The 24,862-nt window shown below is 42.5% G+C and overlaps 1 protein-coding gene across 2 annotated transcripts in view; it reads right to left on the reverse strand.

The window, feature by feature from the left end:
• Positions 1-2,898: 2,898 nt before the first annotated feature.
• The window catches only part of EGLN3 (egl-9 family hypoxia inducible factor 3), a 29,188-nt gene continuing 7,224 nt past the window's right edge, over positions 2,899-24,862 (reverse strand). Inside the window, exons 2-6 of one of the 2 annotated variants that reach the window (XR_004961080.1) lie at positions 10,843-10,962; positions 9,153-9,289; positions 6,821-6,894; positions 5,387-5,693; positions 2,899-2,968 (exon numbers count right to left, since the gene is read on the reverse strand). Coding sequence is in view for 1 of the 2 variants with exons in the window: in XM_036273867.1 (XP_036129760.1) it covers positions 5,662-5,693; positions 6,821-6,894; positions 9,153-9,289; positions 10,843-10,962 (363 nt within the window). In the remaining variant the exon portion in view is untranslated. Of the gene's footprint in view, positions 2,969-3,489; positions 5,694-6,820; positions 6,895-9,152; positions 9,290-10,842; positions 10,963-24,862 lie in introns of those variants that run through there. The other variant, XM_036273867.1, reaches the window with a different exon arrangement.

The following is a 24,862-nucleotide window of genomic DNA, read 5'->3' on the forward strand; positions in this document are numbered from 1 at the left end:
CCTCTATGTCTCTGGGTTAATTTTGTTCAGCAGTTTGTTTAGTTCATTATATTCCACAAATAAGTGAGATCATGTGATATTTGTCTTTCTCTGATTGGCTTATTTCACTTAGGATAATACTCTCCAGGTCCCTCCATACCATCTCAAAGGATAAGAGATCTTTCTTTCTTACAGCTGCATAGTACTCCACTGTGTACATGTACCACAGCTTTTTAACCCACTCATCTACTGATGGACACTGGGTTGTTTCCAGATCTTAATAATTGTAAATAGTGCTGCTATGAACATAGGGGTACATATATTCTTTCTGATTGGTGTTTCAGGCTTCTTAGAGTATATTCCTAGAAGCGGGATCACTGGGTCAAATGGCAGTTCCATTTTTAACTTTTTGAGGTAACACCGTATTGTTTTCCATAGTGGCTGCACCAGTCTGCATTCCCACCAGCAGTGTACTAGAGTCCCCTTTTCTCCACACCCTCGCCAGCCCTTGTTGTTTGATGATTTGTTGATGGCAGCCAAGGTAACCTGGTCCCCAGTGAATGACTGCATCAAAATGCAGATGCTGCCCTGGCTTATCTGCAGCTTGCTACTTCTTCCTGTCTTCACCCAGGCACCTTCTCACCCCCAACCCCCACCACCACCACCACTCCCAACAGCTTTTCTGAGATCTGGTTTGAGTTTGGGCTGCTCTCAAAGCTCTCTTCAAAATGGGCCCACCACACCCAGACCCTGCTTTTTACTCCCATTTTCCCAGGAGCTCACAAATGATCAATGGAATGCTCCTTCCTTTCCTACATCCCAAGTCACCTTCTACGTCTACATCCCAGGCACCATCATAAAGGATATATACTGTTTCCCCCTATATAGGCAAAAAACAAAGACTACTTGTTAAATTAGTTTTTAATGACCCAGTATTTATCTGCTCCTAAAATAATGACTGTCTCTCCACAACTGCTCCTTAAATCCATCTGCAAAATGGTGATGATAAAACACAACAGCTCTAAGATGTTTCTCTAACTTTAAAAAGTGAATCATAAAATGGTCTTTATACATTTTCTGAAGAACCTCAGCCCTCAGGAGCATGAGCAGCAACGCTTTCCAAAAAAAGCTGACTTTTCCAAGTGCTAAGTTTATCAAAGGTCAAACAAACAGGATTCAAGTAAGAAATCTGGTGCTTTTTCAACTCTGTCTTTCATAGTATTTTGGCAAAAGTGCTGTGTTTTAAAGAAATTAAAATGATATCCTTCTACAGGCCACCTAAAAAAGATTAGGTAGAGGTCACCCAAGTGCCTTTGAGAATTAAACATGTTTTATAAATCTCCACTCAGTATCACCCAGAGGTGATAAAGGTATTTCCTGAGATGGCAGGGCCCTGCTCGGTTTCTTCCCTTAGTTTCCGTTTACCAGATATTCTCATTTGTCAGTAACAGAACTCCACCGACATCTCAGCTCTACTTCAAGCCCAAATTGGAAATGGTAGGTGTATAAAGAAGAAAAAGAAATGTCTCCTTTCCTCCCCAAAAGTGCATCGACTTAGGGACATAAGGGTGGCAGCTTACACACTGGCTAGATGTCCCAATGCACTGTGGCCCACTGGGTGGTCTCCAAATTGCACCTAGGAAATCCAAATCTGTTGTCACTTCCAGGTGGCCCACACTGCTTAACTCTGCCATATTGGTGACAGCACAAACCCTATAGCTCAGGCCCAGCATTAGCCCAAGAGGCCAATGTTAGACATATACCCAAAGTTCCTCCACAATCTTGTTCCGCGGGCAGAAAATATCCTATTGCAAAATCACGAAAGAATTCAAATATGAACTTGGTGTTTTCTGTTCACATGGTTTATATTGACAATTTGACTTTCCTTTAGGATGTTGGGCATGAGACTCTTGTCAATGATCAAAACATTATATAAAAACATCGAGCAGCCAGCATTTATTTAAAGCTCCCTCTCTCCCAGCTCCACTCATTCCCACGTTTGTTTGGCATCTCCTCTGCAAATAGCAGACACCAAAGATAATACTGAGGAGTTGGAATCTTGAGTCAAATCCTGGTGCGCCACCTCATCACCGTGTAACCTTTGACAAGCCACCTAACCCTCTGAGGACAGTTCCTTGTCTGCAAAGAGGAAGAGCTGCCTCAGAGGCTGCAAAGAATAAACATGTGAGCACCAAGCACAGGCATAGCATACAGGTATTCTGAGTACGTAAGAGTCATCTTACCAATTGTTTTATATTATGACTCTTTAGCTACTGAACTTGGTCTTGCAACTGTAAAGGAGATAGGCCGTGATAAATCCAGCCTCTCAAAGGGCCTATCCTATCAACACAGTGAAACAGTAGCATGTTTTTAAAAATCACATTTGGTCTTGGCCGGTTTGGCTCAGTGGTTGGAGTGTCAGCCCGCGGACCAGCGAGTCCTGGGTTCGGTTCCCGCTAAGGGCATGTTCCTCATTTGCTGTTTGTCCCCGGCCCTGGTTGGGGTCATGTGAGTGTCAGCCAGTCAATGTGCCTCTCTCACATCGATGTTTCTCTCTCTATCTTCCTCCCGCTATATCTGAAGAAAAGTGCAAAAATGTCCTCGGGTGAGGATAAAAAATAAATAAAATAAAAAATCACATTTGGACAGTAGATCAGGTTTGAAAGTAGATTGGATCTCTAAGATAAAGGAGCATATATTATCCAACAGAGTTCAACTGTAGCCAGCTTCATTTTGAAAAGAACTATTTATTCCCACTGTTTTGACAATAGTCACTGACTACCTAGCTAATCAGTATTCTTGTCATGCCATTCAAGAGATTCAAGACTGAAGCTAAGTCAATTTTGTACTATTTTCATTTGAAATAACTTTACCAAGAACATCCCTTGTGCTTGTCCTCATAGTTATCAAATATAAAAGTACCTGACATGTCCAAAATCCTACTTTACACAAACTGCTGACCCAGCATGGCATTGCTCATCCTTGCTTTCTGAAACACAGGAAATTTGAAGAATGAATGGCCAAAATAAATTCGGATGGCCCAGCTGCTAAAAAAAAACCTGAGTTATTTAAAGAAGGAAAAACAAAATCATGTCAGAATGGATAATTTGTGATTCAGACAGTCTAGGGTTTAATTGGTATTAACTACTCTACTGAAGATCTATTTAATGCACTTAGGTAAGACCTCTTATTTCCACGAAATTGGATCTTTGGTTCAAAATTTAATCTCCTGCCAAGGACTCTGCAATATATAGGTGACGTAACACTGAGGTAGGCTCTTAATATTTCATTGCCAGGAATATAAAGAAAATTGATTAGATTATTTGACAGATAATATTGCTTTAGCAAGGTTAAGTCCTCCCCTAAGTGGGCTGTCACAGAGAGAAGCAAAATAGCAGACCCTATTATAGTTGTATTTTCCAGGTTAATCTTCCAGAACTCAAATTCAGCCACGAAAAAATCAGTGCATTAAAAGTTGATTTGATATATAGTTTATTAGTTTATAGGACCTTCGTCTGAAAGGAGCAAGCAAGGCTTAAGAGGTCCGATATTTTGGCAAGTCAAACTATTGACCAAGATGAAAGATACAAGACATATTATCGGAACACGATTATTTCTTCAGAATATTCCCACTGTCATTCTTATGATGTTAGTAATCATGGGGAAAAAAAAATCTGTTACAATTTTAAAGAATATAAAATTCCTGTGAAACAACCTCCTTTCTTTCTCTCTTAATGAAGTTGTTCAAAATTGTGCTGAAGGAGGAATGTGCTCTACCCTATATGAAGCTATTCGTGTAAGTTATTCCTACAGTCCCAGGATACTCAAGGGCAGGATTCTCCTTTGTTCAATTTTCAGGTTCACAGTGGTCAATGACCTGTTCAAACAGGTGAACAAATATGAGATGACACGATGACCAAAGCTTTCTAAAACTCTCAGCCTAAATGTGTAAGTCGACAATGAGTGATGTGTGTAGAAAAATTCTAGCGTGCCCTTTCTGCCAAAGATGAAGAAAATTAATCTAATTATTGACATGTGAAGGTAGGAAAGTGAGTTAATTCAGAAGTATGTACTGAGTCTTTACTGTGTGTCAGGCACTATTTTAGGTGCTGGGAATACATCCCTTTGGTTAAAAACGTACAAAAACCTCTGTCTTTTTTGAGCTTACACTCCAGAGGAAAGATACAAGATAATAAACACAATAAATAAGAAAATTACATAGTAAGTGAGAAGGTGATAAGTACTGTGGAAAAAAAAGAGAGAGAGCAGTTATGAGAATGAAGACATGTCTTCACTAGACATTTTCTAAACCAGAAAAGGAAAAGAAAATTTTTTTTTAATTAGCTTCTTTCTTTCAAAGTCTATATATCCATAAATGACCAAAGAAAATATTCCTGGGTCTTGATAGTTCAAGGGATTTTCAAGCAAGTAATTAAGGGATTTTAAAAATTTGAAAACTAGGAAGAGTAGCTTTCATAAAGCAGGCACTCGGTGCGGAGTTCTGGGATCGCTGCGGCGGCGGAGCCTCCTCACAGTCCTCGCCGAGTCTGTGCTTCTGGCCACACTGTCGACCTCAGTGGATCTGGAGAGTCGAGTCTGTTGAAAAAGGCAACTCAGGACAGGATACGTGAAAGAACTCAAACAGCTTTTCACGATTTTTTGGTTTTATTTCCATTTCCTTTTTTAAACACAGCACCCTAGTTGTTAAAATCATTATTATTTTTTTAAAGGGTGAGCTCATTAGAAAGGAAAACAGAAAAACGAGAATGTCCACATTTCCAACTCCATATCGCTCTCAAAATGTTCAAGATGCACACACGTTTGTTGTACATCGGCCAATCCAGGTCTTCGACACCAGTGTCAGAGATCGCTGACTCTAAACTACCAGGTTAAATTTTTTTCCCCTTTGCTTTAAATTCAAATTTCATTTCAACAAAGCAACCAAACAATTAATGTCTAGTGTTTGCCTCTCAGGAATTCAAGTAAGAAGTAAAATAGAAAATAAATGGTGTTGTCATTTTTTTTTTTTTTAAATCGGAAAGTCATATGTTCAGTGAAATGGGGCAAAGGCAGAAAGTCCAGGTTGTAAAACCAGGAATAAGTGTCCGCCCAGGGACACTTATAGATGGATGACTGTGACAGCAGCCCTTTCTAGAGGTAATGATGTCATCAGGTTGTGTTACTTCTCCAGAAGCCCAACAGCCCTGGATTAAAAACATCTGGAAATTGTTCAGATGACACAAACTCCTGCTTCTTGCTGTTAAGCCTTCAATGATGCCTCTCTGTGGCACCTGTCACCGTTGTTTCTTCTTTGCAAGCCTCCTCCTTTCAAATCAGAAAGTGTACATAAAGTGCAAATAAAATTCATTCCCTGCTTCTGGGCTCTCATTTTGATAGGCAGTATTACCAAATCTATCCGTTAAACTGCTGTCCAGAGAGGTGGTCTGCAGGTATTTTCTGAGTTAGATAATGAGTTCATCTGGCAAAGAAAGTGTCGAAGGTGGATGCAGTCTGGGCAAGAGAACACGGAGTACCATTTGCAAGACAGGGATGTGACGATGGGAGCAGCAGGGGGTTGCTCATCACCAATTCACTGAAGAGGCCTTCTTTGGGTTGCGACTCTTAAAGAGAATTCAGAAACCGTTGCTAAAATGAAGGAGAACAGCAGATTTTGGAGCGCAGTCAGTCTTCGGTGAGGGCAGACTCTGTTTTTCCTAGATTGGAGACAGAAAAGAACATAAAGACGGTAAGGAGCCAGATCTGATAAGTTTAATATCACAAATGTCATCCAAAAAGCCTCTAGTAAATACTTCCCGTCTTACAGAACAAAACTGAGCCCAGTGCCTCCTGACAGGGCTTAGCAAACGTGCTTTCTTGGGTGTTTGACAGGCATATAGTCCAAACGGGTCATGAGTTAGGCAGTGTCTGTCTGTACTGCAGGATTTCTTAGATTAAATTTTTCTTGGTTAATAAGCCAATGAGCACTGTGACTCTTCAAGAAAGAGATACAATACGTAGCATTCCCCACATTTTGGGGGCCGGAAATTTACCTTCTCATAAATCACCTTGGCAAGACTACCAGGATTAGTGCTTTGGGACAACATATTTTGGGAAATGCTGCTTTACAATACCGGTTGGAGGGAACAAGGGTGTGATTAAGTCACTTTCAGTTTATAGTATATGAGCCCGTTTTTATAGTGGGAGTCACAGTCCCACACCAATATAATAAACTAACCATTCTAGCAGGATTCCATTGTGTTTCCCTTGCAATGTGCCATAATCATGGGCAACATTTAATGTTACGTTGGATGGGTAAACATTAATAATAAAAAATTAGCAATTTGCCCTGGCCGGTTTGGCTCAGCAGTTAGAGCATTGGCCCATGGACCAGACAGTCCTAGGTTCGGTTCCCACTAAGGGCATGTACCTCGGTTGCAGTTTGTCCCCAGACCTGGTTGGGGTTGTATGGGTGGCAACCACTTGATGTGTCTCTCTCACGTCAATGTCTCTCTCTCTCTTCCTCCCTTTCTTCCTCCTGCTCTATCTGAAGATAAACGCAAAAAATGTCCTCAGGCGAGGATAAAAAAAAAGTTAGCAATTTCCCATCTATAAACGCTCATGCAACCAGTGGGCATTCACAAAGAATATCCTTTGCATTTTTCTGATTTTCCCAGCAGACCTACAGCTAGGGTTTCAGGATTAAGCCCATCAAGATGTCACTACATATGAAGCTAAACCACAGATGAGAATGAACAGAGTAGATGAAAATATATTTTCAACTATTGAATAAAAGTCAAAGATTGACTTGACCAAAAGTCACAGAAAATTATCAAACACATACTAGTTAAATTCCTGAATTTCTCTTTGGCTTCTGCTCTTTCATCAGCATCAAAGTACCAAACAGTCATAGCATATCTGTGAAAGATAAACATATAAGAAAAGAGGTTTAAAAATACTACCAAAAAAATAAAAATGCATACTACAAATCTCTCTTCAATGTCATTTGTAAAGCCAACACTTAAAGTATTTCCCATTATTAGAACGGCATCCCAATTTTAATTTAAAATAAACTTCTCTGGTTTCAATTCTATATACATGTAATAAAATATGTAAAGAATTCCAAGTATGCACCAGGCATCCATGTGGCCAATGGGAGTTCAAATGATTGTGTGAATATATCTGCCACTTCTTCAAGGAGCTCAGCCTCTAGCGGGTCAGCCAGGCAATTTAACAAATAATGTAACAGGTTGTGTAATGCTCTATACAGAAAGGACTAGCCCAGCTGGTGTGGCTCAGTGGTTGAGCATCGACCCATGCACCAAGAGGTCACCGGTTTGATTCCCGTTCAGGGCACATGACCAGGTTGTGGGCCTGATCCCCAGTGGGGGGCGTGCAGGAGGCAGCCAACCGATGTTCTCTCTCATCGATGTTTCTCTCTCTCCCTCTCCCTTCCTCTCTCTCTAAAAATCAATAAAGAAAAAAATTTTTAAAAAAAGAAAGAAAGGACTAGAAGGGAATCATTCTGCTAAAGGCTGGGAGACCCAATTTGATGGGGAGAGCACAGAGAAGAGGAAGTGATTGATATCTGAGTGAGTGAAACTTACTTAAATGACAGGACACCTAAAACTCTTGGCTTTCTTTCTTGAGTTCTGGACACCGTGGCAAAGATGCAATGGAACGAAGACACCCTCAAGCTTTCTACTGCAATCTCAGGAATAAGCTTTATCCTATCTATGGGCTAGACTGGAAGAGGAGTCGTTTCACGTATCAGTCTTCAGTGTTTCATTTCATAATTATTATTAGCTACTCGAATGTCTATAGCACTCGATTTTTTTCAAGGGCTTCCCATCAACGTTCGCTAATGTTTCCTGTGACTCTGGCCATCAAGGAACTGTGGAATAATGAGGGAATTCTGGCACAAACAACAGGGTCCAATTATTGTACCCCATTAAACAAGCCACAAGCAGGCTTTGATGGTAGAATTAGTTACCTGCTCACCTGGAGCACATTCCAATTTGACATTTAATATGCGACTCTGTGTGGGGCACAGATCTGTGATTTCTGGAAGGGGACACATAAACCTTAAGAACTTTACACGTGTGGATGTAATTCAATGAATTTAATTTAATTAGGCTTGTTAAGGTTTAGTCAATATCCTTCTGCCCATGCTTTTACCCCCTGCCCCTGGCTGCTATTCCCAATTCAAGCTGCACCCCACAGCACTCCAGTCTGCCTGGTTTACAGCTTTGGCCATAAAACAAAGGCAAGTGAAAGACAGAATCCAAAATTAAGATTATATCAAGAGTTTCTAGATTAATACTAAACAACACTAAGTTGTTCAATTACTCTACAAATCTTCCCATGCATGATCGAAGGACAGGATTATTTTAAATCCAGTTGTTGGGATAGGATCGGTATTGTGAGTCCAAACCAATTTTACGCTAAGAAAAGGGTAAAAAATAGAAGTCAAACAAATTCCTCTTTCTTTTCTCAAGGTTCTTTCTCTGCTTTCAACTGGCAACTCCGAAACTCCTCCAGAGTTGACCCAACAGAATTCCTGGTGTGTGACAGCCAACATTCTCGGGAAGTAGTTTAACATTAGGTTTTTGAAAGGCGCGGTGGGGAAGAAAGGAAAGAAGAGAAAAAAACACCTTGGGAAATTTAGAATCCAAAAATACGCTCACCGAATGGAAAATGACTTAATAGTTCAAACTGATGTTAGGTATACTAAAAAATCCAAAACTTCCACTTTAAGAAAAATTAAAATGGCCCTGGCCGGTTTGGTTCAGCGGTTAGAGCGTCGGCCTGCGGTCCTGAGAGACCCGGGTTCGGTTCCCGCTAAGGGCACGTACTTCGGTTGCAGTTTGTCCCCGGCCCTGGTCGGTTGTGCGGGTGGCAGCCACTCGATGTGTCCCTTCACATCGATGTTTCTCTCTCTCTCTCTCTGTTCCTCTCTCTCCCTCCCACTCTACCTGAACAAAAAATGGAAAAATGTCCTCGGATGAGGATAAAAAAAAAAAAAAAAGAAAAATTAAAATGGACTCCAAATAGGTCTGCTGTTAGCTTGGGGGTATGGTTACTCCCTCATCTGCACAGGACACAAAGTCTAGAGAACAGGGAACTGAGGTGTGTACAGGAAACTTCTCCAGAGGAGCCAGGGCCCTGGCCGTTACCTGGTTGCATAGGAAGGCTGGACCTCATGTGGGTTCCTGCGGTCTGACCAGAAGAACAACAGTCTGTCAAAAATGGGTTCCACATCCGCTACGAATGACTTCCCTTCTGGAAATATCCGCAGGACCCCGCCGTGTAGCTGAGGGCCACAAAGAAGAAAGATTATTTTCTGGCCTCACACATAGTTCCTGAACAATGAGATTGAAGATTTGGCTAAAAGCAAAGCCATCTTCCAACCTCCACTCTAAGCATACATTACAGCCAAATTTTTTTACTTCAGTCTCATACTTTGTATTACATTTAATTTCAAAGTTGGCTAGAGCTATTTCCTTCATCATCTCATGCCAAAGGTTGCCTTCCCACCCCCACAATCATGAAGCCCATGGACACACCACGGAGTTCTATTAGGTCGACTCGTACAGAATCACCAACATGTGATAGACTTTGACCTACAAAAAGACCCCGGCAAATTCATATGGCTCATCTGACAGTAACAGCTTCCTAGGATAGTCCTCCCACGTAATAATCATCCCCCTTCAATTAGAATTTACAGCTTTCCTCTGCACTCCACCAGCTCCGATGTGGAGCTGTGACCTTGTTATTTTTCTGAACTTTAAGACCACATTATCTGTACCTTTTACTACATGTATTTCTCTCTCCGTTGAATTATTTTTCCATTGTACGTGCATGCCCAATGTATCCTACTAGAAAAACCAGAGCAAGGTGGAATTCAGGCCTCACACATCCATGTTTCCCCTCCGCACAATGCCAGGCACTAGCAGGCCCTCGCATATTTGCTGAATGATCTCATATTTTGCAATTTATCACTGACCTGACAACTTGACTCACTTGCCTATACCGGCACCTTTTAAGTTTTTAAAGGACAACTACAGGATAAATTCTAGTCCTGTTACCAAATAGGGAGAAGAGACGAGCCTTGCCGCTGATTCATTGGTTTCCCAGGTTTCCTTTGGCTGACCCCAGATAAAACATCCCAGCCCAATGACAGCTCGCATCTGCCCTAATGAACAGGAAATGGACACGCAGAAGGTTCAAAAGCCAAATAAGCTTGCAAAGTTCTGACTTCGCAGACTCCTAAATCATCCTTAAGTTTCAGAAGGCACGCGGATTCCAGACAAATGTTCGTAAGTGTGCAACCAGACTTCATATCTCTATCTATCTATATGTTCAGAAATACAAAAATAAACCATAAAGCCTTTGGCATTCACAAACCATAGTAAGCCATGGCAGGCAGCCACCAACGAGATGTATCACCCCAAGAGAGGACTGTGTGGGAAACCTCGCTTGGGATGGTTTTATATCCTACATTGCTATTTTTGTGGAATTCTCTCCATGTTGCTGCTGGAAGGGAAAAGTGTATATCTTATTCTGCACCGAGAGTCATATCAACTCTGGATTACACTAAAAATGGCAATCCCTAAAATAACAAATTACCTTCTCTTAATCAACCACTCTTTCCATATCTTAATAATGATCCTACCTAACCCCCATCAAGTCAATTTCATACCCATTATTTTCATCTCATCAACTTTAGTACTAATACCATTGGGAGGGATATGGAATAGAAGATTCATCAGTGGGAATTATGAACTCTAAACTCTCCTCTAAGTCATGCGACTTCTTTCCCTTTAGTTTCTAACCCCACACTCTATTCCCGTTATTCCAAAGTACCTTGGAATCCCAGTTCTTGTTCAAATAGTAGATGCAGGTGATGCAGCGGCCGTCTCCGTTGGGGTTGTCTACATGTCGAACATAACCTGTTCCGTTTCCTGGGTAGCAAGCTACCATTGCCTACAGAGAAATCCCAAGAAAGATGGTTAACAAAGCTAAGACAATCTTCTCCTCCCGGTGAACAGCTGAGTAACAGAGTCTCCTAGGGTACTATGTGACATTTATAGGCAGTTGCTGGCTTCTTGCACATACAGAACATAAATGTTACAAGATTTAATGGCCAAATTATATCTATGGCTCAGCCCAGTAGAAAGTGGTTCAACAATATTCCCACGGCTGTAGAACATTTTAGACAGTAACCCATAACCCATCTCATTAGGATGCCCACCTTTCTTCAATCTTACTTTTTAAAATAGCATGTTCTGGGTTCCCACCCGAGACCCACAAAATCAGAATAACCAAGTAGGGAATTTAGGGATTATGCCTGTTTAACAAGTGCCCCTGAATCATAGAATTACCCACTGTCTTAGAACGAGGGCTCAAGATATTTGTGTTTACAAAGAGGCAGAAACCAATCTCCAAGGAGGAAAGGTTAGGCTTGCTTAATAAAATGCTTAGGAAAGAAGGGAGAGGGAAGGGTCAATGGAGGCTTTGCCCTAACTTGTTAGCATAGAACCAGTCAGGTCCGGTTCATAGAAAAAGCCACAGCCTCATCTTATGTTTCTCGGTGTCTGTCTTCTTCCTATTGATAATTATTAAATCAGATGATAACCCTAAGTTCTCTTCCTTTTTCCAAGTGCTACCTGTATCAATCAAGGGGAGGGATAAAGCAGAAAGCTGTACTAAAATTTCTACTGAGAATTCCTATTTAGAGGGTAACAAACCTCTCATTGTTCCATGGAGAAATTAGAGCAAGGATTAGAAAAACAAAGGCAAAGTGCAAAAAGCTAGTTCTTTCCATGGACACTGCCATATTTTTTAAATATTTTTATAGAGATGAGCTATACACAGCAAAGATATTGGAATTGGCAACATAAGATCAGAAAAGGGATATTTTTCCTGTTTGGATCACTTATGTGTTATTCTCAGTGCCTGACACATAGAAGGTATCTGTTTAAAATCTGATCTAAATAAATGAATAAATTAGTGAATGACTCTGTCCTCCAAAGAGTATGTGTGTATTCTACGTAGATCATTATAGATTTTTATCATTTTGAAAACCTATCTTCCAATATACATGTAGCAATCCAGTTCATACTTTCTCTTGTAACTGGCAGGATTGTTGTATTGCTAAAATAATCAGCCAGGTAGAGGCCCAAACTAATGTGCTAGGTGTAGCTCAATGAATCAGCTTCAATGCGTGAGTGTCAAGTCACCCCCAGTGGTAACATGAAGACATGAACTGGGCATGTAGCTTTAAAGGCTTCACACACACTGCATGCTGACCTCATAAAAAACCATACCTCTAAAACAATAATAAGGCTGAATGGTAACTTGGCTTTATGGTGATCTTAAAGGTTAAATCACCGTATCTATCAAACTTTATATCCCTATACAGCTAGCAATCCCCACACCCTACACCTTTGAACATCTGAAAGGTCAATGCAATGTCATCATAGAGGTAAAGTTAGGCTGTTTGCTTGAACATCTTTCAGAAGGTGGAGTTTTGAGGTTACTGCAATCAAGATAACATGATGTTACTGCCAAGCAAAGAATGGTTTATGGAAAGGTGACAGGCAGCACACAGAAATGATGGGCCTAGCTGGGGAAGAAGAGATAAACGAAGTCACCTAGAATGACTAGGGAATTACCCATCCCTGAAAGCAGCTAGCTATTAGGATTACAGGAGACACCATTGAGCCAATAATGAAAGTCATTTAAGCCACAAATAATTATAGGCTGGATTCCCTACCATCTCAGCCTCTCCCCACCACAAAGCTCTAAAAAGAAAAAGCACTCCATCATTGCTACATAAACTTATATTCTCAACAGCTCAACTCTAAGGAAGAGTGGTCCAGATGCGTGTCATCTAGTTCACACTGCAATGAATCATGTGATCCCAGGCTTGAGTTCTTTTCTATAAAGAGGGTCTGGGTTACATGGCCTCCAACAGTTCAAGAAGATCTAAGACTCAATCTAAGCATCAACCCCCCAACAAAGCAAGAGAGAGAGCTCTTCCGGGCCTTATGAAGTACACATCTGCCTCAGGACTCAACTTAGATTCAAATATTGAAAAAATAGATACAAACTCACAAAAGTACATCCTTTATGAACTGCTGCATCTATAACACACACAGAAAGGGCAAGAACATTCCAGGGGACTTACCAGTTGGACAAAACCTCTATGTATCAGCAAAGCATCTATCTGATTGTTCAAGGGAGAGGAACAGAGAATTTTTCTGGCCAGAGTGACTCTTCACCCTTTCTCCTGGTTCTTGAAGCCTCTGCATCGAGTTTGAAACAATGGAAGGAAATCCCTGTGGACCTCAGTGGGCCCACTGAAACTTCATCCAGTCAGTTTTATCAGTGTTTTCTGGACAACAGCCATAGGAGATGGGTCTTGGCTGGGGCACATTCCCAGCCATTTGATGGTCTTTGGCACAGTCTAAAACGAGGAGACTTAGGATGCACTTAGAAGCAAGGAACATGTCAATAAGGAGTCACTCGTTTCTGTGCCAATTTGTGCACGGGGCAGAAACAAACCCCGGAAGCTAATTGGGTCAACTGAGTTGCTATTTCACCATCATCAAGCCCGGGAAGGGATTTAGAGTGTATTAAAGAGGAGACTGCTTCAAGACAACAACAGGGCCAAAGTACTTAATTATCAAGTGACAAATAGGCCAAATGATGACACTGACACAGAGCAGGAAGGTGTCTCATTTATCCGAGACTTTGTACTGTATTTGCCAAAACTCCGACTGGATTAGTATCTGAAATGTCAGTGTGATCTACAAAAGCAGATACAATATAGTCCTCTGGTTCCGTTGTGGGATAAAGCCACATGTGCCCTTCAGCATTCACCATTCCTTCCTCTCACCCAGCGTGGATCCCCTCCACCATCCTCAGAGGCCTCTCCATAGCTACACAGACAAAGGATGAACCCCTCCCAGGCTCCCAGGCTGGCTCCAGACCAAAGATATGTACTCTAGACACCAAGGCAGCCACGTTCAGGCAGGGAATCTGTATGTATTCTTAAAGACACACACAGATATATAAACTTTAACAGCGCAAATACACGTAACAAAATGTGCTCTCGAAATGCTACGGTGGGAAAGAAAATAGTTGTTCTATTAGAGTTATTGGTAAGTTGACTTCACCAAAAACAAAACAAAACAGATTTCATCAATCTCAAAGGTAAGTTGAAAAACGAAAGTCCGGGATTTCCACTCCAATGGAAATAGTGTTCTTGATTGAAACTACAGCTTGACCGCATGACAAACCATTTCAAAATACGGGTGACAGCAACCTCTACTGTCCATTCAGCAATGATAATCATTTTAGACTCACAAGGGGTATATCTGTCCCACCCCTGCCTCCAGTTAGGCTCACTACTTCTCTAATAACAATAAAAAACACAGATGTTTATAGAAATGCATTATATACCACTCATAATTTGGGAGTTAGATTCATTAGTATGACTTGATCTTGAACAAGTTATAGTAAAGTAAATGCTGTTTTACATAAACTTTAACTCAGCAAATTGAAATAGTAATCAAGTCTCACTTTCTTTGCAAAATATGTAATCAATGGGAATCCATTTTTTTAAATGTGGCAAAAATAGCAGAACTTCAAAGCTGTCTGTCTGAGTGACTTTTGAACTGCTGTTTTGGTCCCCTGCCAAATGCTAAGACCCCTCTAACTGCTATGCAGAAATACCAGCCGATCTTTGTAAGGATTTATTTTGAATTATGAAGGTCTTGAATACAGCATTCTTTTTTTGTACGTGCCCCTAGCGGGAACCGAACCTGGGACTCTCTGGTCCACAGGCTGACACTCCAACCGCTGACCCAAACCAGCCAAGGCAGAATACAGCATTCTTTGAATACAATGCAACCTAAGTACAAAATAACCTGCACATAACCTCTTTATACCTCAGTTTTCCCATCTATAAAATGGGTTTATGAGGATTGAAGGAGATACTCCTTATGCTGTTTAATGTTAGCTATTTTTAAAGCTGATGATATGCATGGTTTTGTTCCCCTCAACTGGGACTTCAGCATGTCTCCCCTTCAGGGATCTGATTCTACTTAAGAGCTTTGAAGCTTCAAATCCAGAGCTGGCAAACTCAAGCAGCTTTTAGAGCATGTGAGTAACATAAATAATTGAAGCCAACCATGTATATATGTATGTGTGTGTGTGTGTGTGTGTGTGTGTGTGTGTGTGAACTCTGGAGTGTGTGCTGTGCTATGCTACCCACACCAGGGAACTTATCCTCCTTTGCGATGAGGGCCCAGTATTACAAAATCCTCACATTTTAGGATAATAGCAGATAACCAAACTGGATTTGTGGGTAAACACTCCTGAATATTTTTATCCCACTTTTTAAATTAGGGCTACAAAAAAATACATCAGCCTATATTGTGAGATCACTGAGATCTCCTAAGAAATTGCGCCACCTTGCATTTGCTCCTGAGCTCTAAGTGGGCACCTTTCCCGTTCTCTTCACCAGGTTCACATGTTTGCTGTTCAAAGGCATAGCTTCGCCCTTCAGTGTCATCCACAGTCCACATGCCTCCCCCATGCCTCCCTCCCCATCCCCCGTGTCCACTCTGGACAAAGCAAAGGGGACCCAGGATCCTTCCCTCTCCACCAAAAGGCACTAACTACACGGAGAATTAGATGTGGAAAATGTTAAGAAATACACAAGACTATGCACCTTCTTTAGCTTAGAAAAGCCGCCAAGCAACTCGCATAGTGGAGAATGTAACAGCCGAAGTTTTCTGGCCAGAAATGGATCTAATTTATATTCGGGTGACAAGAGCCTAAGTGACAAACTTGCCGATGTTTCTAGTCAGCTGCGGGTGGTTTGTGTTCAGCTCATTTTTTTTTTAAATCCTTTTTGTTTCCTTTATTGATTTTAGAGAGAGAGGAAGGCCAAGAGAGATAGAAACATCGATGAGAGAGAACATCGACTGGCCGCCTCCTGCATGCCCCCCACTAGGGGATCGGGCCCACAACCTGGGCACGTGCCCTGACCAGGAGTCGAACTGGAAACCTATGGTGCATGGGTCGATGCTCAACCACTGAGCCACACTGGCCATGAAGCACATAAACAATTTTTATATATCCATTCTAACTTCATCTAGATTTGTACAAAGAAATTAGCTGTAGCTAAAGTAGGTACTTTAGAGAAAAAAGTAGGAACTATGTGCAAACTGTCATTATTATCTTGGCATCTTGTCTGTCATCTATCTTGTTGGTTAAGAGAGGCCTAGCTATTTCCTTCCTCCGCGTGCCTCTAGTTAAAGATTAATGTAACAAAATGAGGAAGAAACAGGAAATATGCTTTTGGTGGGCAACGACATGAGCTGTGTCCAGTCCCCACATTCCCCTTCCCAGCATCTCAGCAACTGACTAGATAGTTCCAAAGATTCAGAACCCCAATCCAATATCTGTCAGGTAAGGACAGCAGGTGCTTGAAAGACACGTTTTTGTCATAACATTAACGAGATGTCCTAGGAACTTAACTCTTGTTTACATCCATGAGCCTATGGTAAAATTGGTTTCATTCTCATTTCATTAGAAGTCGCAGAACCTACTAACAACTTTGAGGACTTACTGTAATCAACCCCCGAGTGACTCATCAAACCCCGAGTTACTCATTAAAGTATTTTCTACTGTTCTCTTTCTATATTGAGAACGACTTCTGCCTTCCTCACTTGCCCAACATCCACACTCGAAATTCCACCCTCTGAACCCACGTACACAGAACACTGCCTGACACACACAACCTCTCCTCCGATTCAGAGCAATAATCGCCATGCCCCATTCCTGCGTTTGGTTGTAACGCTGCGACTTGCTGTGGCTCTGGAAGTGGCCCCTCCTGGTCAGGTGGGGGCATCCTGAGCAGCGAATGTACCACCTTCACTTGGAAACCTGTCCCCAGGTCGACCTTTCATCAGTGCCCTTGTTTTTCCTCTGCTATGAGCTCAGTCTTAGATTCAGGATCATCCAAACAACCATCCATAACTGTCCAGACTGAAACTTTCTATTTAGTTCTCCTCACTCAGTGAAAACAGGGCCGTGGGATTCTTACCTGAAAGAGCTGGGCGCCCACCCCCACCCCAGAAATGTGCACACACATTCACACGGTCCGGAGGATTCACAGGCCTGTCAAGGCTAACTGTTCTAGATCAAGATTCTATCCCAAGGCATCCTGCACTCGGTGCATGAACTTGAGTGAATCACCCTTTCCCGAGAAGCCACTGAAGCTCTCAGAGGCCAGGAATTTAAGAGACTATTGTCATTCCTCCCTAAATTGTGGTTAATTCCTCCCCTTGGAGGGGATTCAGCCAGAGCCCTGCAATTAAGCACAGTAAACAGGCCCCGGGAACATTGACATATCAATACAGGCCGCTTGGGTTTGGGAAGGCAGCCCTTCCCACTTGGCCTGGCTCTCTGCCAGCAGAGTGATGGCTGAGTGACAGGGCTACGTGCGCTGCGTGAGGGTGGCAGCCAGCCCACACCCCAGCACACGGCCCTGGACCGCGGAGGGAACAAGCACAGGAGAGCAACCTCCTCCCCCTGTCACTACCCCAGTCACCAGAGAAATGTTTTGAATAAGGGCTTCCTTGCAATTATGAAATCAGTAAGTCAGCCAGGCTCAGGGTGAAGGACATTAAGAGAGGCACTGAACCACACCCATTCTGATTCCAGTCCCCACATCGGAACAGCTGCCACTTCCTGAGGACCTAGGTAGCCAGGTGGCACTTGAGGGTGGCGCTTTATACATATCAGCTCATTTAATTCCTGGTGATCAGGGGAGAGGTGAGCCACAGCCATAAGCATGAGTCACTGCTCACTTCTCAGAAGTCATTAACCCTGGAAGTTATCGTATGGACCTAGAACTTATCTTACTTCTATAGCAAAACAAATTCATGAGTAACTCTTAAGGCTCCATGGGGACAGGGAGTCACAACATTTAAATTCCTTTGATGACAGAAAACAACCTTATCTGAAAAATGAAACTTTACCTGCAGCTCTCTAATGGCTCTAAGTGTAATAGAAAAAAAGAAATGTTTGTGACTAGGATGGTCCAAACACGGCTGCCTTCGGATTCCCATCTGAAACAAATCCCAACATACTTTGGAGAATCTATGGTAACTTAAAAACAAATGGTAAGACACGATTTTTTTAGTAGGTAATTTACAAAAAATATAGTTAACAATCAAAACATGTCTTAAAAAATGCATGGAAGCAATATTTTTAAGAGAAACCAGGAAAATACTTCACCTGCAATTCCCAATGAATTCTAACACTGCTTATTTGGAACACTGCAACTATGCTGGAAAACATAAAGGTAAAGAACTTTCTAGAAAACCACATCTTATATTTACTTATATTTGCATTTCATCGCTTGGAAAAATACATCTGCTGAATGAAAGAAATGACACCCAGCCAATCAGTTGGAATTAGAACTTACGAAATTCAGTAAGCATATCTATTTACTGAACAAACATTTGCATGATGCTTACTACATGCCTGACACTGGTCTATGTGCTTCACAAATATTACCTCATGCAATACTCATTATAACTTCATGAGGCAGGAACCATTACTACCTCCACTTTACAGATGAGGAAACTGAAGCAGGAGGTTAGGTAGCTTGTCCTTTTTTTTTTTTAAATCCTCACCCAAGGATATTTTTCCATTTATCTTCAGATAGAGTGGGAGGGAGAAAAAGAGAGAAACATTGATGTGATACAGACTCATCGACTGGCTGCCTCCCTCCCACACAACCCCAACCAGGGCCGGGGAAGAACCGCACCAGGGGTACATGCCCTTGACTGGAATCGAACTCGTGACTCTTTGGTCCGTGGGCCGATGCTCCAACCACTGAGCTGGCCAGGGTGGTAGCTTGTCTTTTCAAACCTAGTCAGTCTGGCTGCAGAGTGGGAGGCCTTAACCAAGTCATACTCTACCAGGACAGCTGACATCATGTCTAACATTCACCAGTTCACTCATTTTTGAGAAAACTAAGATCTGCAGTTCTACCTGAAGCATTTGACTCGCTCTCACCCTGGGCCTACATCCTTTCCATAATGATAGAAACATCACAAAATACAAAAAAAAAAAAAAATAACAAAAATAAGTCAGTGAACTAAAAGCCTGGGGGAGGGGGTTGGGGTTGGGGAGATGGGTAACAAAAGGAGCAAAGGAAATCGACCCCGAATCCTGTGTGGCAATGCGGCTGTCTGATTGTCTTTGCTTCGGTTACTCGCCCTGCACAGGCCCGATCCCCCCCGGACACTCTGCCGCCCCCGCGCGGCCTGGATCTGCTTCCCACGCAATTGGCCCAAAGTGAGCGCGAGTCTCATCCCCAGGCTGCTCTGCCCCCGCCGGGTTCAACGGAAGGAAAGCAGCCTCTCCGGGACCTTTTCTTATTAGCTCAGGTCAACAGCAGGCAAGGATTTCAGATTTGTTTCAAAGTCAGAAGATAAATGACCCATGAAGAAACAATTCTGAAGTAAATACTAAAGTGGGTTTCCCTTGGGATGACAAGGAATGAGATCAATTTTCCTCACTCGGGTGTAAAACTTGTGTAGGAGACACCTTAACTCTCTGCTACCACAATAATTAGCATGCACTGACTACAGAACTTTCTAAAATTATGTTCATTGGAATACAGTGCAGAGAGACCCTCTGTGGCTTTCAGGAGGGGTGAGATCCAGAAGACCTCTTAGAGGGGTAGAAAGTAAAAAGCTCTTCTAAGAGAAATGTATAAAGTATTTGGGGGAACAGCCAGGGTTCTAGAAATAAAGGTGTGCCTGCCTCTGAGTCTGGGGGCTGAGTCTGGGGGCAGGAATGGTTAATTTAACTGCCCCCATGTTCCTCCATGATAGATACAAAGCCCATTTTACAAACAGAAAATGAGAGACAGAAAAAGTAACTTGCAGGACATTATAGACTTAAGCATGGTCTTTCCACCACTAAACACTGCTTCTAAAATGTCAGAAAAAAATTGTTAACTTGCCCTGGTGGGTGTGGATCAGTGGGTTGGAGCTTTGTTCATATACAGAAAGGCTGTGACTTCGATTCCTGGTCAGGGCACATATCTAAGTTGCAAGTTCAATCCCCAGTCTGGGTATGTATGGAAGGCAACCAATCGATGTTCTCTCTCACATCAATGTTCCTCTCTCTCTTCCCTGATCCCTTCCCCTCTCTGTAAGCATATCCTTCTGCTTTCTGGGGCCTCCCCCCTGGGGATCCAGGAGGGCCAGAAACCACGTTAGGCTTCTGTGTGGTGTTCACAGTTAGCAAATACTAGACGCTCAATGCAGAGAGAATCATCTGCTCACAAGACACCATTTTCCAGTTTGTGCTCATCCAAAATCACTACGATTCTTCCTCGTCTTCCTGGTGCCTTCAACTCAGACTCCGTGCAGGACTGTTAGATGCACCTAGAGGAGCAATACTCTGCAGTCATTAGCAAAGACTTCCCCCTCCATTCAACACAACAGGAGAGTCTCGGTTCCAAATTCCACTCCAATTCTGGTACTGGAAAGTTAACTTTATTGATACAAAAATATAAAAGATTGTGTGTGTGTGTGTGTGTGTGTGTGTATTTAATATGTTGATGTGTGGTGTTTTGTTTTATTTCCCTCCAAAAAAAAAAAAAAAATACTGAGAAACATCTGTAACAAAAATAAACTAATAAAAATTGGGGGGAAAAAAATCCCAAATGACCTAACACCACATGCATGTTTTAGTTTCAGCAATGAAGAAGCCCAGCTCTGATCAAATGACTGCATCGGATTTTCTCTGCAGCAGAGACACGGCAGGAAGACACAGCACCACCCCCGTTTAGCTCCCCTTATTCATTTCACTCAGTGGTTCTCAGGACTTGTGAGTTTCTGTGTCACTGGGTTTGGGGAGAAGCCCAAGAACTGGTATTTACACAAGTTTCCAGGTGATGCTGACAACCACCCTTGGAGAACCACGGCCATTCTGTGGCAAAACCAAGAGTTCTGAGGCAGTGCCTCGCCCCCCGTGATAAAGGCAAAGGGGAATGGGTCGGCTGCGCTGTGAACGGGGAACAGGGGCTGTGGGGAGAGCAGGAAGCCAGAGGAATTCCTAGGGCACCTCCTGGCACAGGCCGGCAGTGGGACTCCGGCCGCTGCCAGCAGACATTCCAGCTGTGACTGGTGGCATTGCTGAGGGTGACCGGCAGGGCGGGCGTCCTCCGGGCCGTGCCTGGTGGTGGTCAGCTCCCTCCAGCAGCCAACGAGAGGCCCTAACACACCTATCTGCTCTCTCAGCCGAAATGTAGTCTCACTTTTCGTGTAATTCCTTGTAAAGGTAGATGTTTATAATTATATTGGTATAAAAGACCTGCTCAGAGAACTGACTCGCCCAAGAACCTAGCGAGATGAAATAAAATGTAAAATGTCCATTCCAGGGCATAATAACAGGTACTGACTGAATTATGTTAAAATATTAAATTAAAAATCAAACTTGTTCCTAAAGAAGTGGAAATGGAGGTCCTGAGACGCCACTTTCCAGGGGCTGAGCTGGGACGGAAGCCAGGGTGCCAGCCTCGGTCCACGGGCTTCTCTGAACCGGCCTGTGCGAGTGAGCTGCCAGGGTCCAGGGTGGCTGTCTGGCCCAAGCGCGGGATTCCAAACCTGCGGGGAAACCTGGCAAAGCTGAAGTCCCTCCTTTCGGCTGGTCCTCAGAGCATGTTAATGTAATAAAGGAGTTAAACACTCTGACATCAAATGAGGGACCATGTCATAAAACTCTTTTTTTTTTTGACATCCTGACATCCTTGGAAATCAAAGTTCATTTTGAAGATGAAATTAAGTCAACAAGCACCTATGCATTGTAAAGGACTGGCTCAGGCATTAAAGGTATATATTAAGGTTATATTATATATATACGTATATATATAAAGTATATATAATAATTTCTGCCTTAAAGGCATTTTTAAGTAAATGTGGGGTTAGGGTGAGCGGCCCAAGAAATGAAGGTTCTGGGGCTGCCTGGACTGAGCCCCCACCGAGCCCTAGGGAGCGGGGGAGACTTCCTGGAGAAGGCACGAAGGTGGGTTTGAAGAGCAGAAGACAATGGGGAAGCTCAGGATGCCTGGCAAGCCTGTTGCTGGCATTTCAGGGACTGGAAGAGAAGGGAGGCAGTGAGCAGGAGATTAAGTGTAGAAAGGTCAATGGGTCAGAGGGGTCAGGTGGGGTCAGATGTGCAGGCCTCAAAGGGCACCGTCGGAAGTGCACAGCATGTACAGTAGTCAATGGGCACAGAGCGCGCTTGGGTCTTCTCAGCGAGGCGACTGCACGATGAGAGAGGGGTTTTGGACCATTTACACTCTGACAAAAACACACGAAAATGGATTACAGGGAGAATGAAAACGAAAGGGAGGTATTTATGGTTCAACTAAGCCTCTTTAAAATACTTGCCTCCTCAAGGATCTGTACTACGAAAGCAAAACCCAATTTAGTTTAAAAAAAGACAAAACTTGAGGTCCTGCAGAAAAACTCAAAGAAAACAAACAAAAAAAGCCAAAATAGCACAAACTAGGCCAAACGTTCACCAATAACATTGCACGTTTCTGCCAGAATCTTCAACATTTTGTCATTTAAAAATGTTTTATTTATCTACTCCAATCACTCAAATTAACCTACAAAACAATATGAACAGGAAAAAGGTCCATCCAGAAAAACAAAGAAACCAAACCAAACCAAAAGAGACTGTCAGTTTTGTGTGGGGTATTGAGATTTCTGGTGATCGTCCCTCCGGTTTGACGAGATACATGAGCGAAGGGAGGGGCACAGGCAGATTCCAGTTCTGTGTCTGCAGAGCCCAAACAAGCTCCTTAGATGCTCAGACTGCTTAAAACAGTGTGTCTTTACTACTGCAAGCAATACTCAGACTCACCCTGAAGACTTCAAACAACCTCAGATGCCCCTAGAGGACCAAACCTAGATGCCACTGACACCTGGAATTGAGTTTTTCATTTTGTCTTCTTCCCCCTGGCAAATAATCAAGGCTACCATTGTATTCTTTGATTCTTTGTATTTTGAAGTTATTTTAGATGATAACAGTATTTTGGCTTCCTTTTGGAAAGAAAACAATATTTAATGCGAGATGGATACATTTACTCCGGAAATTGAGAAACATGGATCATTGTATCTCCTAAAGAATCAAAAACTGACTTGACTTAATAAGGAGGTATTGACATAATGAACACGGGGGACACTCAGTAAGTAGGTACAGAATGAATCCAACACACGTCTGAAAGCCTGGATTATACAACTGCACACCCACCTGTCTGTAAGGCTGGGAGAGTGCTGGGGCAGAAAGTGAAAAATAAACACTCGGGCAATACCAGTTCACCCAGAACAAAACTAGGAGCTCATCTGCAAATCCCAATACCAAAAGAAGATACAAAATTAAGGTAAGTGCCATACTGGTTTAAGATTGAAATAATCGAAGGAAGTGGGGTATAAATTCTACGTATAATGAACGGAGCTAACTAATCTCTCTTGGCAAATGGACACACAGCACAGAATCTGAGCCAAATCAACGGCTCCTGGCCATCTGCCAAAGCCAAATTCCTTAGTCTGGCAACATAAAATGATTTGTCTGTCGCATTCACAATCCCAGTGCCTCTGAATTCAGCTGCCCGCTGGGCACCCCTGGCAGTCGCCCAGCACAGTACATCTGAACTATTACTGTCAGAACATGTGCATTTGACAAACGCGACAGAAAAGTGGCACCCACTTCTTGGAGCAATATTAGTTAACAGCTACAAAGTGCTGCTACAAAGGAATCATCAAGTCTGTGGCTGTAAAATTAACAAAGAATTAATAACTTTCTCCACAATGCGAACCTGCAAGCTGCCCCTTAGTATTCAATAGGCACAGGTCAAAACGTCATTTTTTTTTTTTTTTATCTGAAGCTGAAAAGGTGAGTCAAAAGCAGAGAGCTCTTGCCAAACTGAGGAAAGGCAGCCCACAGGCAAGATGTCCTCTGAGCTTTTCAATGAAATGCAGGATGCAGGGTTGCTTAGAGATACTTCTCAGAGGTGCTTTGCTCATTATGGGACAAAGCCCACCCCCACCAGTAAGCTTCCTCAGAGAAGTCGTCCATACATGGTGTGTTTTCAGAATGGAGCTGTACCATGCAAGTTATTTACACAATCTGAAAATTTTCTAGCCAGAGTCAGGAATCAGGAAAGAATTTACAAAATTGCTTTGGGCTGAGCAAGGTCAGAAAAAAAAAAAAATGCATGACACCCAGAAGTCGAATGCACAGATAGGCTTACATAATGCCACGGAAGTGTGTTTGTCAATTGTATGTTAGAATTATATTGGAAATTCCCAAGTAAAATGCTGACGCAGCTGAATTAACCTACCGACCCTGTCCCTCGTCTGCCTAACTTACGGAGCAACCCCAGCCAGGCTAACCCCTCTCTATAAAGCACCTGTGCTCAGACCCAAACCCACCCGATCCCTTCTCAAGAGTTTGTGCAAGACCTCATCCCTCCAAATATAAAAACTGCTTAATGACTGAGTGATTGGATAGATGTGATTTCTGAAACCACTCTAGCTCTAAAAACCTGTATCGTTCAAGTCCTGTATAGTTTTGGTCACTTAATTTTAAATAGAAAAAATGGAGAAAGCCCAAAGAGAAACAAAAATGACTGATGAGTATAAAAGTAGACTGTTTAACCAGGAAAAGAGAATGCAAAGTTGATGACAACTATTTCATAACACCCCACTTTCAGCTTCTTGAGGTTGGTTTTATAATCACTTTTCACCTCCCTTCCCCCATCCACTTACAGGTC

Source organism: Molossus molossus, unplaced genomic scaffold (assembly GCF_014108415.1).
Source record: "Molossus molossus isolate mMolMol1 unplaced genomic scaffold, mMolMol1.p scaffold_m16_p_1, whole genome shotgun sequence".
NCBI lineage: Eukaryota > Metazoa > Chordata > Mammalia > Chiroptera > Molossidae > Molossus > Molossus molossus.